The 15,922-nt window shown below is 44.8% G+C and overlaps 1 protein-coding gene across 1 annotated transcript in view; it reads left to right on the forward strand.

Moving 5' to 3' along the window:
• Positions 1–15,642, forward strand: part of MTCL1 (microtubule crosslinking factor 1) — a gene marked incomplete at its 3' end in the record, with an annotated part of 106,977 nt that extends 91,335 nt beyond the window's left edge. The window contains exons 13-16 of the mRNA XM_084260152.1: positions 3,213–3,518; positions 5,847–5,878; positions 7,282–8,842; positions 15,433–15,642. Coding sequence (XP_084116278.1) covers positions 3,213–3,518; positions 5,847–5,878; positions 7,282–8,842; positions 15,433–15,642 — 2,109 coding nt within the window. The remainder of the gene's footprint in view (positions 1–3,212; positions 3,519–5,846; positions 5,879–7,281; positions 8,843–15,432) is intronic.
• Between the last annotated feature and the right edge of the window lie 280 nt (positions 15,643–15,922).

Genomic DNA, 15,922 nt, shown 5'->3' on the forward strand with positions numbered 1-15,922 from the left:
GGCTGGAAGCCACACAAAAAATAACAAGTTTAATGAGGGAGAGTTAATACACTGTGTTTGACTGAACATTGTTCAGCTCTGAGTCATGCATTCCAGGGAAAATAAGAAAAAACAACTGAAATTGTGAGTCTTCAATTAACCGAAAACTTTCTGTCCTCAGGACATCAGAAATGGCACAGCACCAGATTTGTGCATGCTCCCCAGGGAGCACTACGCCTGAATGAAGCACAAAGTAGCTTCACAGGTTAATTTGATGAAAGCCCAGCGTAACTTCATGACCCGTTTTTTGAAAAGGCTTGGTTATCTGTGCCTCATGTTCCCATGTCTGGGCTGCAACAAGAAGCTAAAGAAAAGACAGCAGGCTGTAAATATTGTGAGTGCAAGACTAAACCTCAGTTTAAGCCATGGCTGTTAAACCCACAGAGAAGCACTTAGGACAGTCCTCTACACTACAGATATTTCCAAAAATCACTGCTAAAAGTGTAGGTCTGAGTGACTGTTTATGGACCAAGAAAGGTGATTTTTAAGCTTCTAAATTTAAAAATATAAATCAACAATATTCTGATTTTTTAATCTCCCATTTTTCTGAGGGCTTTTGTGTATTACTTCGTGCAGCTTGTTGAGCTAGCCTTTATAATGCAGCCCAATAGTATGGCTCCTAAGATAAAACAACTGACACCTATGAGCTAGGAAGGCTTGTAGCAGAGTTTTTCATCCCAATTACCTGGTTTCCAGGTTTTCATGTCAGACTGTGCCAAGTTCTTCATGACTTGACTGGGCTGGTTTCTAACTATTGAGTCTCAGTGGCCAAACTGCCTCCTGTGGATTCTTCACGCACAATGGGAATTAAATAACCCTCAGAAAATTTCTCACCATACTAAGGATGTGGGCATAACACTTTTCTTTGGTACCTCTTTGGATGTTTATGCTGCAGTCCCTGTGAACTGTATTTTTTAATATTATCTCTTCGGTGTGCCCTCGCTAGCTTGAGGGACTTAACCGGGTTAAAGACTGATTTTTTCCTATTGCTTGGAGATGGGGCACGCTGGAGGAAGCAACAGAGAAATCCCTGCTAATGTTACCTAGCCTTTGATTCTCTCTAAGCCTGACATAACCTCTCAGTGTCATCTGGGGGGAGCCTTCAAAATAGCTCGTAAATAGTCCTGGAGCTGATTTCTTCTGTTACTATTCTGAAGCCTCTAGGCTTCAACTATGTGTTTACTGTACAACAGAACAGTACGTAGAACTAGCAATAGATAGGGGAAATATTACATCAAGCTAATTTCAGAGGACTAGATGATTAGAAATAGCATTTGAGATCTTGGCTACCTGCCTGCAAAACTTCATAACTCCATCTTTGCTTATAATCAAACATTTCCCTGTGTGACAGGGAAGCTTCCAAATATTTGCAGGCTTTTAGCTGAATATCCTCTCAGATTGCAGTCATGCCCTGCTTTATATGGAAACAATTAGTATATCTGAAGTCCTTCTCCCTAGGGTTTTTCTGTGTGTATTCCATGTATGGCAATACATAGAGGATGAGGAGACTACACCAGTGTGTATGGCTGAAAAACAGAATCTAAGAGATAGCAGAAGCGTGTGTGCCAAATTTCATACTAATGCTTTATGCCTGTCTGCTTTCACACAGCTTCTGAATAATACATATATGATAAGGGGGAAGCTCACACCAATGTATAAAATACTTTACTCTGGATGGTTATGGGAATACTGCTCACATATAAAAAACATGATGACCTACTTTTTTCAGAACACAGAGTGGTGGTTTTTTTCTTTTTAAGTACACTGTCACTTTGTTTTCCCTTGGAGAATCTCCTTCCACTGTGCTCCTAAAGCTAATTGTGCACAGAGCACACTGGCAAATGCATAAACCCACAAAATCACCTGAATGTAAAGTTGTGTGTTTAAAGTTATAAACACATGGCAACTCAAGTTAGTCACTCCTGAAAAGTTAGGCCAGTATTTCTCATATTAATTCTCCTGTCAGCTGTTTGAGATTCAGTACAGATCCAGGATCTGTACTGCTCATCTGTAGTGGTTTCATAAAGACTCCCAGATTATTATCCTTACAGGGTCTCTGAAAATCTGGAAGGCCCCTACCTTTATAGGATACCTTAAATTAGCTCCTTTTAGTAAAACTGTTACAGATTTTGTGCATCATGAGCAAAACACTGAAGATGCATCCCCTTTTTTAGATCTGGGTCAAGAAAAAATGTCACTGATTTCAGCTCAAGTGCATATTTAATCACTTGGGATGTGAAGTGTTTTGATTTTCATTAGGCAATACAATGGCTGTTTATTTCTCCAAACACATGTAACAAGATTAAAATAATATGTTTTGTGGCTTCTCAGTCTCCAAGATCCTAAGGAATGACTTGCATTTGCAAGTTGTTGTCACTTATCTGAGCATGCTGGTCTAACAAAACATCAGAGTTACATATCAGATTCCTGCTGTCATTCATCATGTTTTAAAATATCAATTATTTAATCTATCCTGTTGTATCTACAACCTAAGGACAGTTGATCACATAACCTAATTTTAAGATTGGCAATTTCACTAGTGGTTCATCCTGTCTTCACACAGTTTTGTAAAGCAGAGACTTAATAGTTCTGATGGCCCTTTAATGCATTCTCTTCAAACATGCTTTGCATGTCTAATTCATCCCTTTGACAATGCTGTTCTGTACAAATAGTCAACTTTCTACCCATGCATTAGGGCTAGAGCATCTCTAAAACAAAGCTTCTGTCTTTTATTAAGCAGAATGACTCCAAGTCACTCACCTTTCCTTGAGCTTCTACTTGTATTGCTTTAGCATGACTTTTAAATAACAGTCAGCATGGATTTGTCTCCTCAAAATCAGGTTACAGACAGATGCATTATTTTTGGTGGACATGTATATAAACATACAGTGTGTGTGTGTGTGTGTATACACACATATAAATATTAACTATCAAAACTATACACACACACATTTAATCACTCAAAATCCCACGAGCACTAGCATAAAAGTCCTAGAGACATCCCTTTTTGCAAAAGGACTAGTACAGCAAAGCCGAGGTCCCTGGAGCCGGGCGGTGATCTCGTGGTGCCTCCCCAGGGCACGGCTGCCTGGCTCCTGGGGAAGGGTGAGTTCTGCAGAGTGCCATAGGCTGCATAAGTAAGTGCTGTTCCTTTTCATTTGCCTTGTCTCCAGCTTCAGAAAGAAGTGAGCCCGCGGAGAGGAAGTGGCTTTCTGTGTGACCAGAAGGAGAGTAACCTTCGTCCGTTCACCGCCCAGGGGAACCTTCACATTCCTCGTCCGATGGGGTCAAGATCCTACTCTGATTCAGATGCCATTCAGTTTGAGGATCGGTCGGTGTCTAAGCTGAAGGAGAGCGATCGGTGCAGTGCCACAGAAAACCTCTTTCTGGAGTCCCTGTCTCTTGATTCCCCTGACGAGCCTGATGAGCACCGGTCTCGGCAGCTGGAGCGGGAGAAATTCCTGGCCGGATTAACGGAAGTATGTGCTCTGCTACCTTTTATCCAGCCAGCATGCTGTCTCTCATGTCAGAGTTGGTATAGAATCCCTGCTTCAGGAAGTGAGATGCTGTGTCACAGTGTCTGTATTCTGCTGAAATCTTGATTTCAGGCTTGATTTCACCAGTTCCGGGTCTTCACGGGTTTGTTTACACTGTTGCTGAATGAAGCCCAGTGTCCCTGTCCCCATATGCTGGTACAAAGTAGCCTGTGAACCAGCAGGTGATACTAATGGCACTGCAAATGTTCACACCAACCACAACTATACACTTTAGTGGCTCCTCTAAAATTAAAAATGCATTTAAAAACATTAATATCTCCTTTATTTTCTATTGTTCCTTGAATGTTAGTGGCTGTAACAGAACAAGAAGCATTCAGAGACTGCCAGAAGTTAAAATTCTCAAGCAGGCAGAAAATTGGTTGATGCAAGTTTTGAGTACTTTCTTGTTGCCTGAAAACTCATGTTTGTGCATGTGAGTTAGAGATTCAGTTTGTGCACTGAGCACATCATTATAGTGAACAGGGAAGTAGTAACTTCCCAAGGATGTATCTGAGTACTCTGGCTTGAAAATTTGACTACTCTGGAAAAGAGTTTGTCAACAGGTCATGTCTCAAGCTCCTTGCAGGATCAGGTTCACTGGTGTGCCTTGACTTGAACATGTGCACCTGTGAAAATTTGAGACAAGCATTTCTTTGAGATGTACAACATTGTTACTCAGCTACAGGATTGGCAAATCAAGTTCTTTCAGAGGAAGAGAAAAAATTATTAAGAGAGGCAAGAAATGTGACTGCCCTTTGTACATTTTAAGTAGCTGTAGGTACCTGTGTGTTCCAGATAGATTTTCCTCCATTGGTGCTGTAAGTGTATGGCTGGCAGTGTGGGATGCCATGTTTATTATTTCTTAGCTTTTGTTTCATACATGTCCAAGTGTTCAGTGAGGAATGTTGGTACCGGTGTCAGGGATCTATGTTTTGTGTTTAATTTTGATCACTATTTTCTTTCCTCCGAATTCAGTCTGATATTTAAGAAAGGAGGTCCTTGTTCCCTTTTCTGTTTTTCAGACATTACTATCATTAGCAGAAGTGTTGACAGAAAATTTGGTCCTCAGTGATACTTGCATAGCTTCTTTCCCTTGAAGCACACTTCAGTGAAACCTGGGCAAAGGCATTTCCCCTCAGTGGGTTTGCTCAAGCGAGACTGGAATTAGTTTAATGAATAGCTTAACTGAAGATACACAGAGGCAACTGCAGCCTGCTAACTCTTCCTCTTCACTGTATTTTCTTTGTGGCATTAACTGTAGTAGAAGTAAATTCAGCCTTCAGCCTGATTCTCTATTCAGTTAGATGAGACTTACTCTGCAGTAACTCCACTGAATCCACCAGCATTATCCCAGACCTGCTGCTCTAGAATGAATGCAAGGAGGATCCACTTGCTCCTATTTTTTTCCCCCAAAAAAATTCTGTTATTTATTCCTGGGGATAAATACCAGAAAGCTATTTGCTGAGTTAAGCAGTGCTCTTTTTGCATAGTAACAGTTTGAAATACAGTTCTGTGTTAGTGATGTTCTTGACCTCATGAGGTTCTAACCATATTTTGTATTTATTCCCTATAGTTTATTAGAAATATAAGCAAGCAGTTAAAACAGTAACTGTAGAACAACTGCTTCAGAAGCATCTATTCAAACACCCAACTCATGATGGGAATTGTCACAGGGAAATAATTGCCATAAAAACATCTCATTCCCATTAGCAAGCTGTAGGTGTTCCCCCTATGAAAGAGGCAACAGTCTTCCCTCACATTTAACACAGCTCTCTTAATGAGTTTCAGCTGGGGCCGCCTGTTGGTTCCTAGAACACATATAATGAAATTTTATGTCGAAGAACCCCAGTTTATCTCTTATTTCAGCACAACCAGGTCTCTGTCATGAAGCAGATTACCTCCACAGAACAAATTGTTTCACAAATCTATGGTCCAAAGCCATATATTTATTGTACACGTGGAAAAAGCCATTTGCAGCTTGCTTCCATTAGTGACTGCACGGCACTAGAGAAGTCTAAGGCTGCAGTAGAGCTGGCATGCAGGCATTCCCTGGGCAGTTCGTTGTCCTGATGGGATTGCCCATTGTGCTGCCTGTGTACATAGGGAAGAAAATTCCCAGTGGCAATTTAAGACTCCTTATCAGAGGGGAAATCAGCCACTTTTTAGAGACAAACAGACCTGGTGCAACTAATGGAAGCAAATGACGAAACACCCACAAGCAAACACCATCGCTGGGTGTGAATAACTTAACCTGTTTCTGTTCTTCTTCAGGAGGAAGAAACACACAAAGGAAATCTTCAAAGGTGAGTAGAACTTAGAGGGGATAAACCCAGCAAATATTCTGCTATAGCTCTCCAGCACCCAAACCACAGCCCTAGGGCATAGCTGTGCTGCCTCCTAAGCAGCCTGTGAGCCAGATTAATGGATTTACCCAGGGATTAATTTGTCTCAACATGTTTCTGTTTTACTCTGATTAACTTGGGACACATTCAGATGTGGTGCATGAAGATCAAACTGTATGAAGGTCCATGAAACTGCATCTCACACTGACGTCTGTGCCTACATTAGCAAGTAGTGGAGACCTGTAGGCATCGATATGGAGAGGAAAACAGTTGGTGCTGAAAACCTGGCATGCCTCTCCCTGTCAGGGATATTTTGTTTTGGACTAGTTCAGGTCCCATCCCATGGGTTGAATACCCACCTAACCCTAGAGTGCATTAATTGTGCTTATGGAGAGTGTTTTCCAGCTCATTTCCATCCTTAAGGAACTCAGCCCATGCTCTGAGATTGCCCCTTGATGCAAACCAGAGCGTCTGAATAAGAGGTCCACTTCAAAACTGCACCCCTGGTCTCACCTAACTCCCTAACGTAGATGCACTGTAACTGCAGCTGGTGTTCTTGATTAGAAACTCATGGTGTGATTTTACTGTGTTCTGCAGATCACTGATATATAAAACCCACTTATTGCTGAATCCTCACCCAGCTTGCCATAACTCATTGATCCAAGTCTTGTAACTACACTTATTTGCATTTTTAAGTAGTCCTGTTCAGAAGGATCCTTTCTTTGTTTGCCTAATTTTATTTGAAATGAAGCAGTAAGATGACTCAGATGAATGCTTGTTTATTTGGACAAACAAGTGAAGTGCAGCAAAGCCAAGGATCCAGCATTACAACATTCCCTTTGGTTGAGTTTTAGCACGAGCTCAGCTCACCAAGCCAGTTGAATGTAACAGCATCAGGGCTGGATGTCCCACATCACTACACACCAGCTGTGCAGCCTGGGCAATCTCAGGAGCAGGGATGGATTTGCAGATTTCTTAGCAAGTCAGAAATACTCCATGCTTCCTGTGAAAAGTGTGCCTCATACTGTCACAAACACTTCTTTCCCATGGATGGTGTGTTTCTGAAATGCATCCTGCTGCTCCATCTCTCAGACATTTGCCAAGCAGTAATCCATGAGAAAGCAGTAAATTAAGAGCCATTAATAAAGCATTTGGTACTTTTGATGACATACCAAGATTGCTTGCATTTCACAGCTATTTTAAAGACGATAAAAGGGAACTTAAATGGAAGAGAGGGCTAAAGTGGTTTTATGTAAAAGTGGATAGTGAAAGTTGGGTTTCCTGAGTGAGTTTGCTGCTGAAAATAAGTCGTTGTATGAGAGTTTCCAAGCCTGTGAGTGACTCTCTCATGTTCCCCTCTCCAGGGCGATGTCCGTTTCTTCCATGTCAGAGTTTCAGCGCCTGATGGATATTTCTCCATTTTTGCCAGAGAAAAACTTGCCTTCATCCAGCAGCAAAGATGATATAACCCCTCCCCTGTCTCCCGATGATCTGAAGTACATTGAGGAGTTCAACAAAAACTGGGATTACAGTAACACTAGGAGCCACGGTGGGGCCGCCGAGAAGCCTACAGATGGATGGGCAGAAAGGACAGAAATTGGGAAAGCCGGGAATGATCCTGCTTCAGATCCATTCCAGGCATCATCATGGTACCTCACCACCAGTGTCACTATGACAACTAACACCATGACCAGCCCAGAGCACTGCCAGAAGCAGCCAACGAGGAATCACGGTGTGACCGAAAAGATGGGAGTTCGGGTCTTTCACAGCCCGCCGGTTGTCCGTAGGTTTGATAACTCAGTGATCGCTGGGAGCGAAGGGAAAAACCAGGTTGAACCAGACTTCCTGTTTTCTGTGACCAAAGCTATGGGGAATGTTGCTGAGACAAAAGGTGCTTCCTCGGATATGTTTGGAAGATGGTCTTGCGACCTGGCCAAACATCATAAGGATTTTCTGGATAGTGGTCTTCATCCCATTGAACGTCCTATTTGCACTACTGTGGGCTTTGCCTCACCCTTGCACAGCTTGGAGATGTCCAAAAACATGAGTGATGACATGAAGGAGGTCGCTTTCTCTGTCCGAAACGCAATACGCTCCAACACTAACTCAACGGAGCCTCAGTATAAGGACACCGCCTGTCAAACCAATGGTATGAGAACGACAGGGACGCAGACCACCCAGACCATCAGCGTTGGCTTGCAGACAGAGACCCTGCGCAGTATCACCAGCAGTCCACACAAGTGTCTGACACCAAAGGGGGGGTCCACGCCTGTCTCGTCACCATCCAGAAGCCTAAGAAGCAGGCAAGTGACCCCCGTCATTGAAAAGGTCCAGGCGAAGTTCGAACGCACATGCTGCTCTCCCAAATATGGCTCTCCAAAGCTGCAAAGGAAGGTCCTCCCCAAATCAGACCAGCCAAATAACCGGACTTTGCCTGGCACACCTCAGAAAGGATTCAGTGAGTCCGCGTGGGCTAGATCAACTACTACGAGGGAGAGTCCTGTCCACACCACCATCAACGATGGCCTCTCCAGTTTGTTCAACATCATTGACCACAGCCCCATCTTTCATGAGACCTTCCAAAAATGCCCCAGGTCTAGCAGCCGGTCCAGGTCAGCAGAACCCAGACCAGAACTGGGCCCAGTGCAGGAGCCATGTACAAATGCCCGTGGCAGATCACCCAGTCCTCTCCGGTTGGGGACAGAGACGCAAAAGGAAGAAGGGACTGAGGTGACAAGTATCAGGCAGGACTTATCTGCTCCTCCAGGGTACACACTTACAGAAAATGCTGCCAGGATCTTGAATAAGAAACTTATGGAGCATGCCTTAAAGGATGAGAGAAGGCTACCTTCACACAGCCCACCAAATCTTAGCAATGACAACAGCACAGGAGAAATTGTCAAAGTAGATCCAGGGTCCATAGAGGTAATGAATTTGTTTGTTTTTCCTCCTATAGCTAAATGCACTCTTCTTTGAACAAATGCACTCTGAGATCTCTTGCAGTCCTAGTGAGTATTTACAATGAACATCCTAGTCCTGTGACGGTACCACCACCGAGTCCCAGTCATGAAACTATTGGATTAGGCACAGAAGTACTCATTAAAGAATCAAGTTTCTATCCTGGCAGTTTAACAGGTTTGAAAGCATCAGAAGAGCTTTATCCTTTACAGGATAAAGATGTCATTACAGGATAAAAATGGTTCTCCCCCCCAAATTATCAGGGTAAGGGGCTTCTGTCACAAAACACACCACATGTTACAGATGATCTAGGGACTCCAGGTTTGAGTGAATTTCTCTTTTATGCTGGATGGAAAGGTAGATTTCTCCTACACAAGAATGGGTTTTAGCAAGTTTATGTGAAAGAGTCTCTACAGTACTCCAAATCGAAATGTCAGGGCCTTCAGCATACCTTTTCTGGATGAATCCGATTAAGTCTGGCTTGGGTCTGTGAATGTGATTAAATGGCATGATGTTTGGTACTGACTGTTGCAATAAGAAAAAGGGAAAAAAGGACAGCAGACTACCCTAAGCACGAACCTACCTGGTGTTAGGAACTCATCATTGATACTCTGCTGCCAACAGGCTAACAGTCATCATTTGCCTCAGTGAGTCTGCCCAGGTACTGGGGGGGCAGAGTCTCAGGAACAGTAATGTGCTAGACCAGTCAGCGGAAAGTGTGTGTGGGGTGTAGCGATGGACAGAAGCTTTCAATTAGCAGTGTCTGAGGCTCTTGTTTCTGGTGAGCCTTTGTGCACATGAGAGTGTTGCCTTGAGGAGGCTGTGAGAAGCTGAATTATGCCCAGCCTTTGCCAGCACGTGTTGCCTTTCTGGTACAGCACTGAAATGGCGTGTATCCCTGGTCAGTGGTGCTCCCTAAGGCAGGGGCAGGAGCCTGTCATCCTCTCTAGTCAGTGCTGCCCCTTTAGCACCCTAATGTTTTGGTGGGTCCTGGCTGCAGGGCAGCAGCACGTCCTTGACCCATGCTCTCCCCAGACATCCAGCCTTTGTCTCATTGGGTTGAGTCCTACCACTCCTGCCTTAGATAGCCTCAAGGGAAGCTTCAGAACCCATTTTCTAATTCAGTGTTTGGCTTGAAGGATTTGTGGGGACCTGAGCACTGAGACTTCAGGTCTGCAGTTTGCCTTGCAGTAGACGGTGGTTCTCAGTGGACAATCAGTTCCTCTTTTGTAGGTACTTCTCAGAAGGCATGATCTAACAGAGAATGCCAGGCCAAGGATATGTTCCCTATATGTACTTTCAACAGCTATAAATAGAGAAGTTTGTACATATAAAAAAGAAACCACGTGCACATTATAAATACCAGTGAATGAAAGTGGGCTTTCTCCACAAACCTCAGAGTGAGAGTGAGTAGAAGTAGAAAGCCTCATTTATTTGACTCTTTCTAGGTATCTCTGGGTAGTGTCCTTAGTTTCAAATTCTGGGAATGTACTACCAGTCTGTATTAGAAAGTACATTGTACGCTTACATGTTCCACTCAGCTTTGTCTTCAAGGCATCCCTGGGTATTCTTGATTTCCTCCTGCATCTTTTAAATGTCTCTGCAGATTTCAAGTGTAAGTAAACAGATGTCATCCCACATCATCACACAAACTGCTGTTGGCAAAGTACAGCTGGTGCCTGTACCTGAGTTTGATGAACAGAGAGATTTGGGTCGATGCTGTTTAGCAAAAACTCATTGACCACCAACCTGGCAGAAAATTCCCCCTCTTTGTGACTTCTCAGTATCTTTTGCCTAATTTCTCGAGTTCTAAGCTTCAGAGCTAAGACATGGTTTTATTCCTGCAACTCTTTCTAAGTTGTTATGAGTGTTGTCTAGATGCAGAGGTTATGAGCTTTGGGTAGTCCTGTCACTTCTCAGGAATGTGCAAGTGAAAAGGAAGGTGGTGGGGCATTCACATGATAAGCTTAGCTTTTCCTAGGTGAGGTGATGCTGCATGGATTTGCTGCTCAAAAGGAAACCACAAGTAAGTTTAGGCTCTGCAGATGCCTTGGCTCATTTGGGGGTTACACTGACCACACAAATTACTCTCTGTACATTTTGTACAAAGCCAGATGCAGCAGTTCAGCCAATAACGTTCTTGGGGAAGTACTTTGGGCAATGTCATGCCAGCGTTGCTCCTACCACCCTCCTGTAGATGCCTGCTCTGTTCTCCCCACACCTGCTGGTTTCTGGCCAAGACAAGCAACCTTCTTACCACGAAACACCTTCTTTTTTCTGCAGTCATGGCGTGGTATATGAACGACTTTTAGACTTGCATGCAGCAGCTGTGGGTGGCTTTTCTTTAACTTGAGCTTCTGAGTGGTTCAGTTACGTCATTTGGTTTTATATTCCTGCTGCAAATATGAAATCTAGTTCATATATATTTATATATTTACATACATATGTGTGTGTGAGTGCATATGCATACACAGTAGTGATTCTGTATTTTTTAACTTGCCTAGAGCTGCTTTCAAGCAAATTCATATCCACCCAGTGCAGCCTAGCAGTGTCTCATCCTGCTAATGCACTAAACCACTATCTTACTTGCTTATCATGGGATTTATAAATATTACTATTAAAAATGCATATTAGCATTACCTAACTACCAACGTAAGAGCAGTATGAATATTTTTCTTCTGTGACTCATAAGGGTGTAAATCACAGAGGTCCTGGACTGGGGGGCAGACTCATTTCTGGAGACAGCACTGGGAGAGGACCATCCATACAGACCTATGGAGGAGAGGGTGGCTGCTGCATCCTCTGCGTGCCGGGGCAGAGCAAGTGCTGCACGCTCGCTGCTGAACCGTTCAGCATGGGAGGGAGAATGTTAAAATGAAGAGAAGGTGTTGGCAGAACCAAAGGGCTTTTGCTTTAGTTTGAGTCTCCCTTCTAGCATCACTGTGAAACAGGCACAAGAGAAAAGGGTGAGGCAAAGGGCTCCGATGAAACCTGAGCAACATACACATCAGCAACGTAAGAAACATCATCAACACAGAATACAAGTCGCTGCTTCTGCTTGTTAAAGATTTCTGAAGCAGAAATTGTCTCTTGAAATCAAATGAAGGGAAAAAAATATGGCTTTATTCCTCTTTCATAGTAACGTGGGTTTTCCCTAGCTCTAATCAAGGTTGGCAAAGGATAACAGATGTCTTTCTCTGCTGAGTAGAAATGTTTGGTTTGTTTAATGCTATGTCCACTTCTGAGACTGTGCTAGGATTGTAACAGGTTGGTTTGTTTGCTTCCTTCCTTTCTAAATCTTTTCCTGCTAGTGACTGATCTTTTATTTCTGATTATTAGTTTCCCTGTGATAACAGCGGTAACATGATCTGAATGGGTAACAACATTGGGAGAATTCCTCCTTCCTGAGATGAAATCTTCACTTTAAAAAAAAAAAAAAAGAAATTGATTAAACCAGTTCTTTCCAACCTACTTGCTTTCTTTTTCTTTTCTGTCTGTTCTGTCCAGAACCAAACTGTCTTATTAACTACCCCCTGGGGACTTTAACCCTGCCTGCCTCACTGCTGTAAGTCTTTTCTACCTTTGTTTCCAGAGCTTTCCAAAAATGGTCGTTTTTGAACGTGTGGGTTAACGAAGGGAAATAAATGACCACAGAGGTCTCGGTGCACACCCAGCGTCCCCATGGGGTACTTCGTACGGGGGTCAGGAAGCGCTCGGGATAGGAGCCGCCTCTTGTGGCAGCACGGGCTATGAAGAGGTCATAATTTTTGTTGTTGGGGTTTTTTTTGTTAAAATTTAAGACCAACATAAAGGTGTGCAAAAATGTTGGGGGGCAGTTCAGATTAGTAGCAAAGATTTTTTTATTATTATCTTTCCCCCCTCACAAACAGCACTGCACAAGGCATCTGGCTGCCCCAGGGTGCATCCCCCTGGCCATGGCTACAGCTGCTGGGGGACAGGGCTAGGGAGGGGGCTCTGGCACCAGCATGTGGCTGACAGTCACCTTTGCTCATTTTTTCCCTACTTACTTTTGGTCAGTGGCCGGGGCTGCTGTGGCAGAGGGGAGAAGAAGCTGTGCAGACACGAGCTGTGGCCATCCACTCGCCTCAGAGCCAGAAAGCTGTTCTGTTTGTTTATTGATACAGGCATAGCCACAGTGGCTGACAGCTGGGCTTAGGAAACAGCTAGAAACTAAAGTTGAAATCATCTTTCCTATTCTCAACGCCCAGGCTAAGAAGTGCTGCCTGTCCTCCCACAGCCCCGAGCAACTACCAACTTAAATTACCCACAGGATATTTTTTTTTTTTTTCAAATCCATTTCTAACTGTGCCAGCTACGTGTGGTAAGTGAGGAGGGGCTTTCCCAAACCATTCCAGACATTTTCTTTGTCATGGCTGGATTTCCTGAGCGCACACTGAGGAAACCACGCTGCAGGCGGGGGTGAAGCGACTGAGCAGCCAGCACGTTACACGATTACGCTGCCAGTCACTTGCTGGCCCTGGAGCAACATCCATCACGAGCCCAGCCGTGTGTTCTGCTGGGCATGTGTACATCACAGATAAGATGAGCTTAACCCTGGGGTTCAGTAAAAGCTGACCAACATCTGCCAGCGTGCTGGGGAGAGGCTTTTGAACTGGGAGGCAGCGGTGGAAATAAATTTTGTTATCACCGCGCTGACTCTCGTTTTCTGCTACGAAACTCAGATAAAGCAGCCAGAACCAAGCAGTGCTATAAAGATATCGTTTTAAGCCACTGTTTTTAAAGAGGCTAAGACAAAGCCTGCAAATCTCAAAGCCTCAATTCACCGTGTTGCACTGCCTGTGAGCACTGCTGTGCATATGGGTTTCTCTAAACAAATCGGAGTCTAGCGGCAGCTTCCACGGGCCATATGTTGCCCCAAGCGCAACGGGATGGGGTGAAGTAAGGACAAGGAGTCAGTCTTCTTGTTAGCACTGATTTATATTTCAGCCTTACTGGTGGTTTAGTGAGGCTCGTCGTGAAGTTTACAAGGCAGAGATGGGGCAGGGGGTGAGGATGCAGAGAGGTAGCGGGGCAGGCCTAGGCTCTGTAGCCCCCTGAGCAGCTCCTGCTAGTCCTGCTCCCCGCTAGCATCGAGGGCGGATGAGCACAGCTCTGCCTTGAGCGGCGATGTGCAAGTGCACATGTCCCTCTTGGCTGCATATTGCCCAAAGGCACCAAGGGGCACCCTCAACAGAGGCTTCCCCAGGCCTGACAACACACTCTCCCCAAAACACATGCCTGCACAAGCTCCATTTCCTGTACCTCAGCTCTTGTGTCTTCAAAACTGATCTTTCTGTCATCTAACATTCGTGTTTGGTCTTCCTACTGTAACAGAGAGGTTCAATGGCATATCACCTTGTTTGTTCACTGCCAGTCACATCATGTTACCTACTCCAGGATTCTCCATCTCTCGTCACATTTCTCCTTTGCTTCCTACCGCATTGCTCTACTGCTGCCTTGGTTTCCCCGTGCCTTACTGTGCCAGAGCTTTTCCTTTGCATTTCTGGTCTCCCTGTACATTTACCACCACTTTGCATTCTGATTTTGAGACTGGTTTCTACTGAACTCTTCTTTCCTCTCCAGCAACTGCTCCTCAGTGTACACATTTCCATAGGTTGACAAACTCCTCTGATTTGCTTTTATAATTGCAAAGTATGCAGCGAAATTTAGAAGTTTGGCTTTGGCACGACAAGAGGGACTTACTCCCACAATCCTTCATCTTGATGTAAGGAGCGTTCGGAGTGAGGCAGGAAGCCTAGCTGTGCCATGAGCAAGGGCCATAAATATTAGAAGCAATTACCAACTTGGTGCCACAGTGAAAAAAAATCACAACTACAGATTGCTTCAAATCACAAAGGCAGGTTAACAGAGTCTCAACAGTGGAATGTTGGTAGAGGAATAAAATTTCAGTGTTTTTCCCATTTCTGTGAATGTCATCTGTAACATACAGTACTGCTGAATCCTGTAATTCAGGCTTCAGCAGCTGGCCATGAGGAGTGATGTTCCAGAAGGTGAAATCCGTTGGTAAGGCTGATCTTTAATCCAGCTGGAGATCATAACTAGTCCTGTAGGCATCATTCCTCTGCTGCTAAGAAGTCTCTCCTGCACGCCAGTCTGAACTCCGAAGCAGGCAGAAGGTGGTTGATTTGCACCCCACCTGCAGAGGCCAAACCTGACCCTGTTACGCCAGGTCAGCACTTAGATGCAGAGTGGGGTTTCCAGTCTTACCCCGCAAACGCGCTTCGCAGCTCTTCTCTTCCTGGCGCAAGGGGAGGTAGCAAACGGGTGTTTGTCAGCTACTCCGGCTCATCCCAAACCTCTTCCTTTCACTCTCTCCTTACCTGTTCCATACATTACAGACACACGTGCGGATACCCGGAGCCCACACACAGGCAGATGTTTGCTGCTTGCTTCCGTCCCACGGCGTGGCAGATGCTTAGCTTTAGTTTTAATTGTTTTGTTTCTTAATTCTCTGTGCATCCAGACGGCCTCTAATGCGAGTCACTAACCGCTGTTTTGCTCTCTTGGCTGCCAAGGAACTACCTTGTTCTGCACTAGCCCCGTCCCTCCAACCCTGCTTCTCCCGGCCAGAGAGACCAGCGAACCGTCGCCCACCGTCGCGATGGGCTTCACATTCCCCTACTGCCTCACAGTCGCAGTCCACCGGAGACCTGACTTCCTCGGAGGAGAGCGGAAGCAAGGAGCCGCCGGCAGAGACCCCCAGCCAGGGAGGCGAGCCGGCCTGACTCCGCACGGGAATAGGGGAGGGGGGGCGGGCTGCGACTCGCCTCCGCCAGGTCGCCCGCCAGCCGTCTCTGCCGCCAAGGAGAGAGGTCCGCTTGGGAAGGTCAAAGAATGTTCTCAGACGCAGCTGCTGAATGTCCGACCTGGGAAACTGAGGTGTTTCTAGAATGAAACAGTTAATGTGCCTGTAATAACTTAATTTTTTTCATAGCTGAGAAAACTATTTTTGTCTCCATCTTTTCTACATACAGTATATTAACAAAAAAAAAAAAGGGGTAAAAA

This window comes from Gallinula chloropus (assembly GCF_964237585.1).
Source record: "Gallinula chloropus genome assembly, chromosome: 2".
NCBI classification, from domain to species: domain Eukaryota; kingdom Metazoa; phylum Chordata; class Aves; order Gruiformes; family Rallidae; genus Gallinula; species Gallinula chloropus.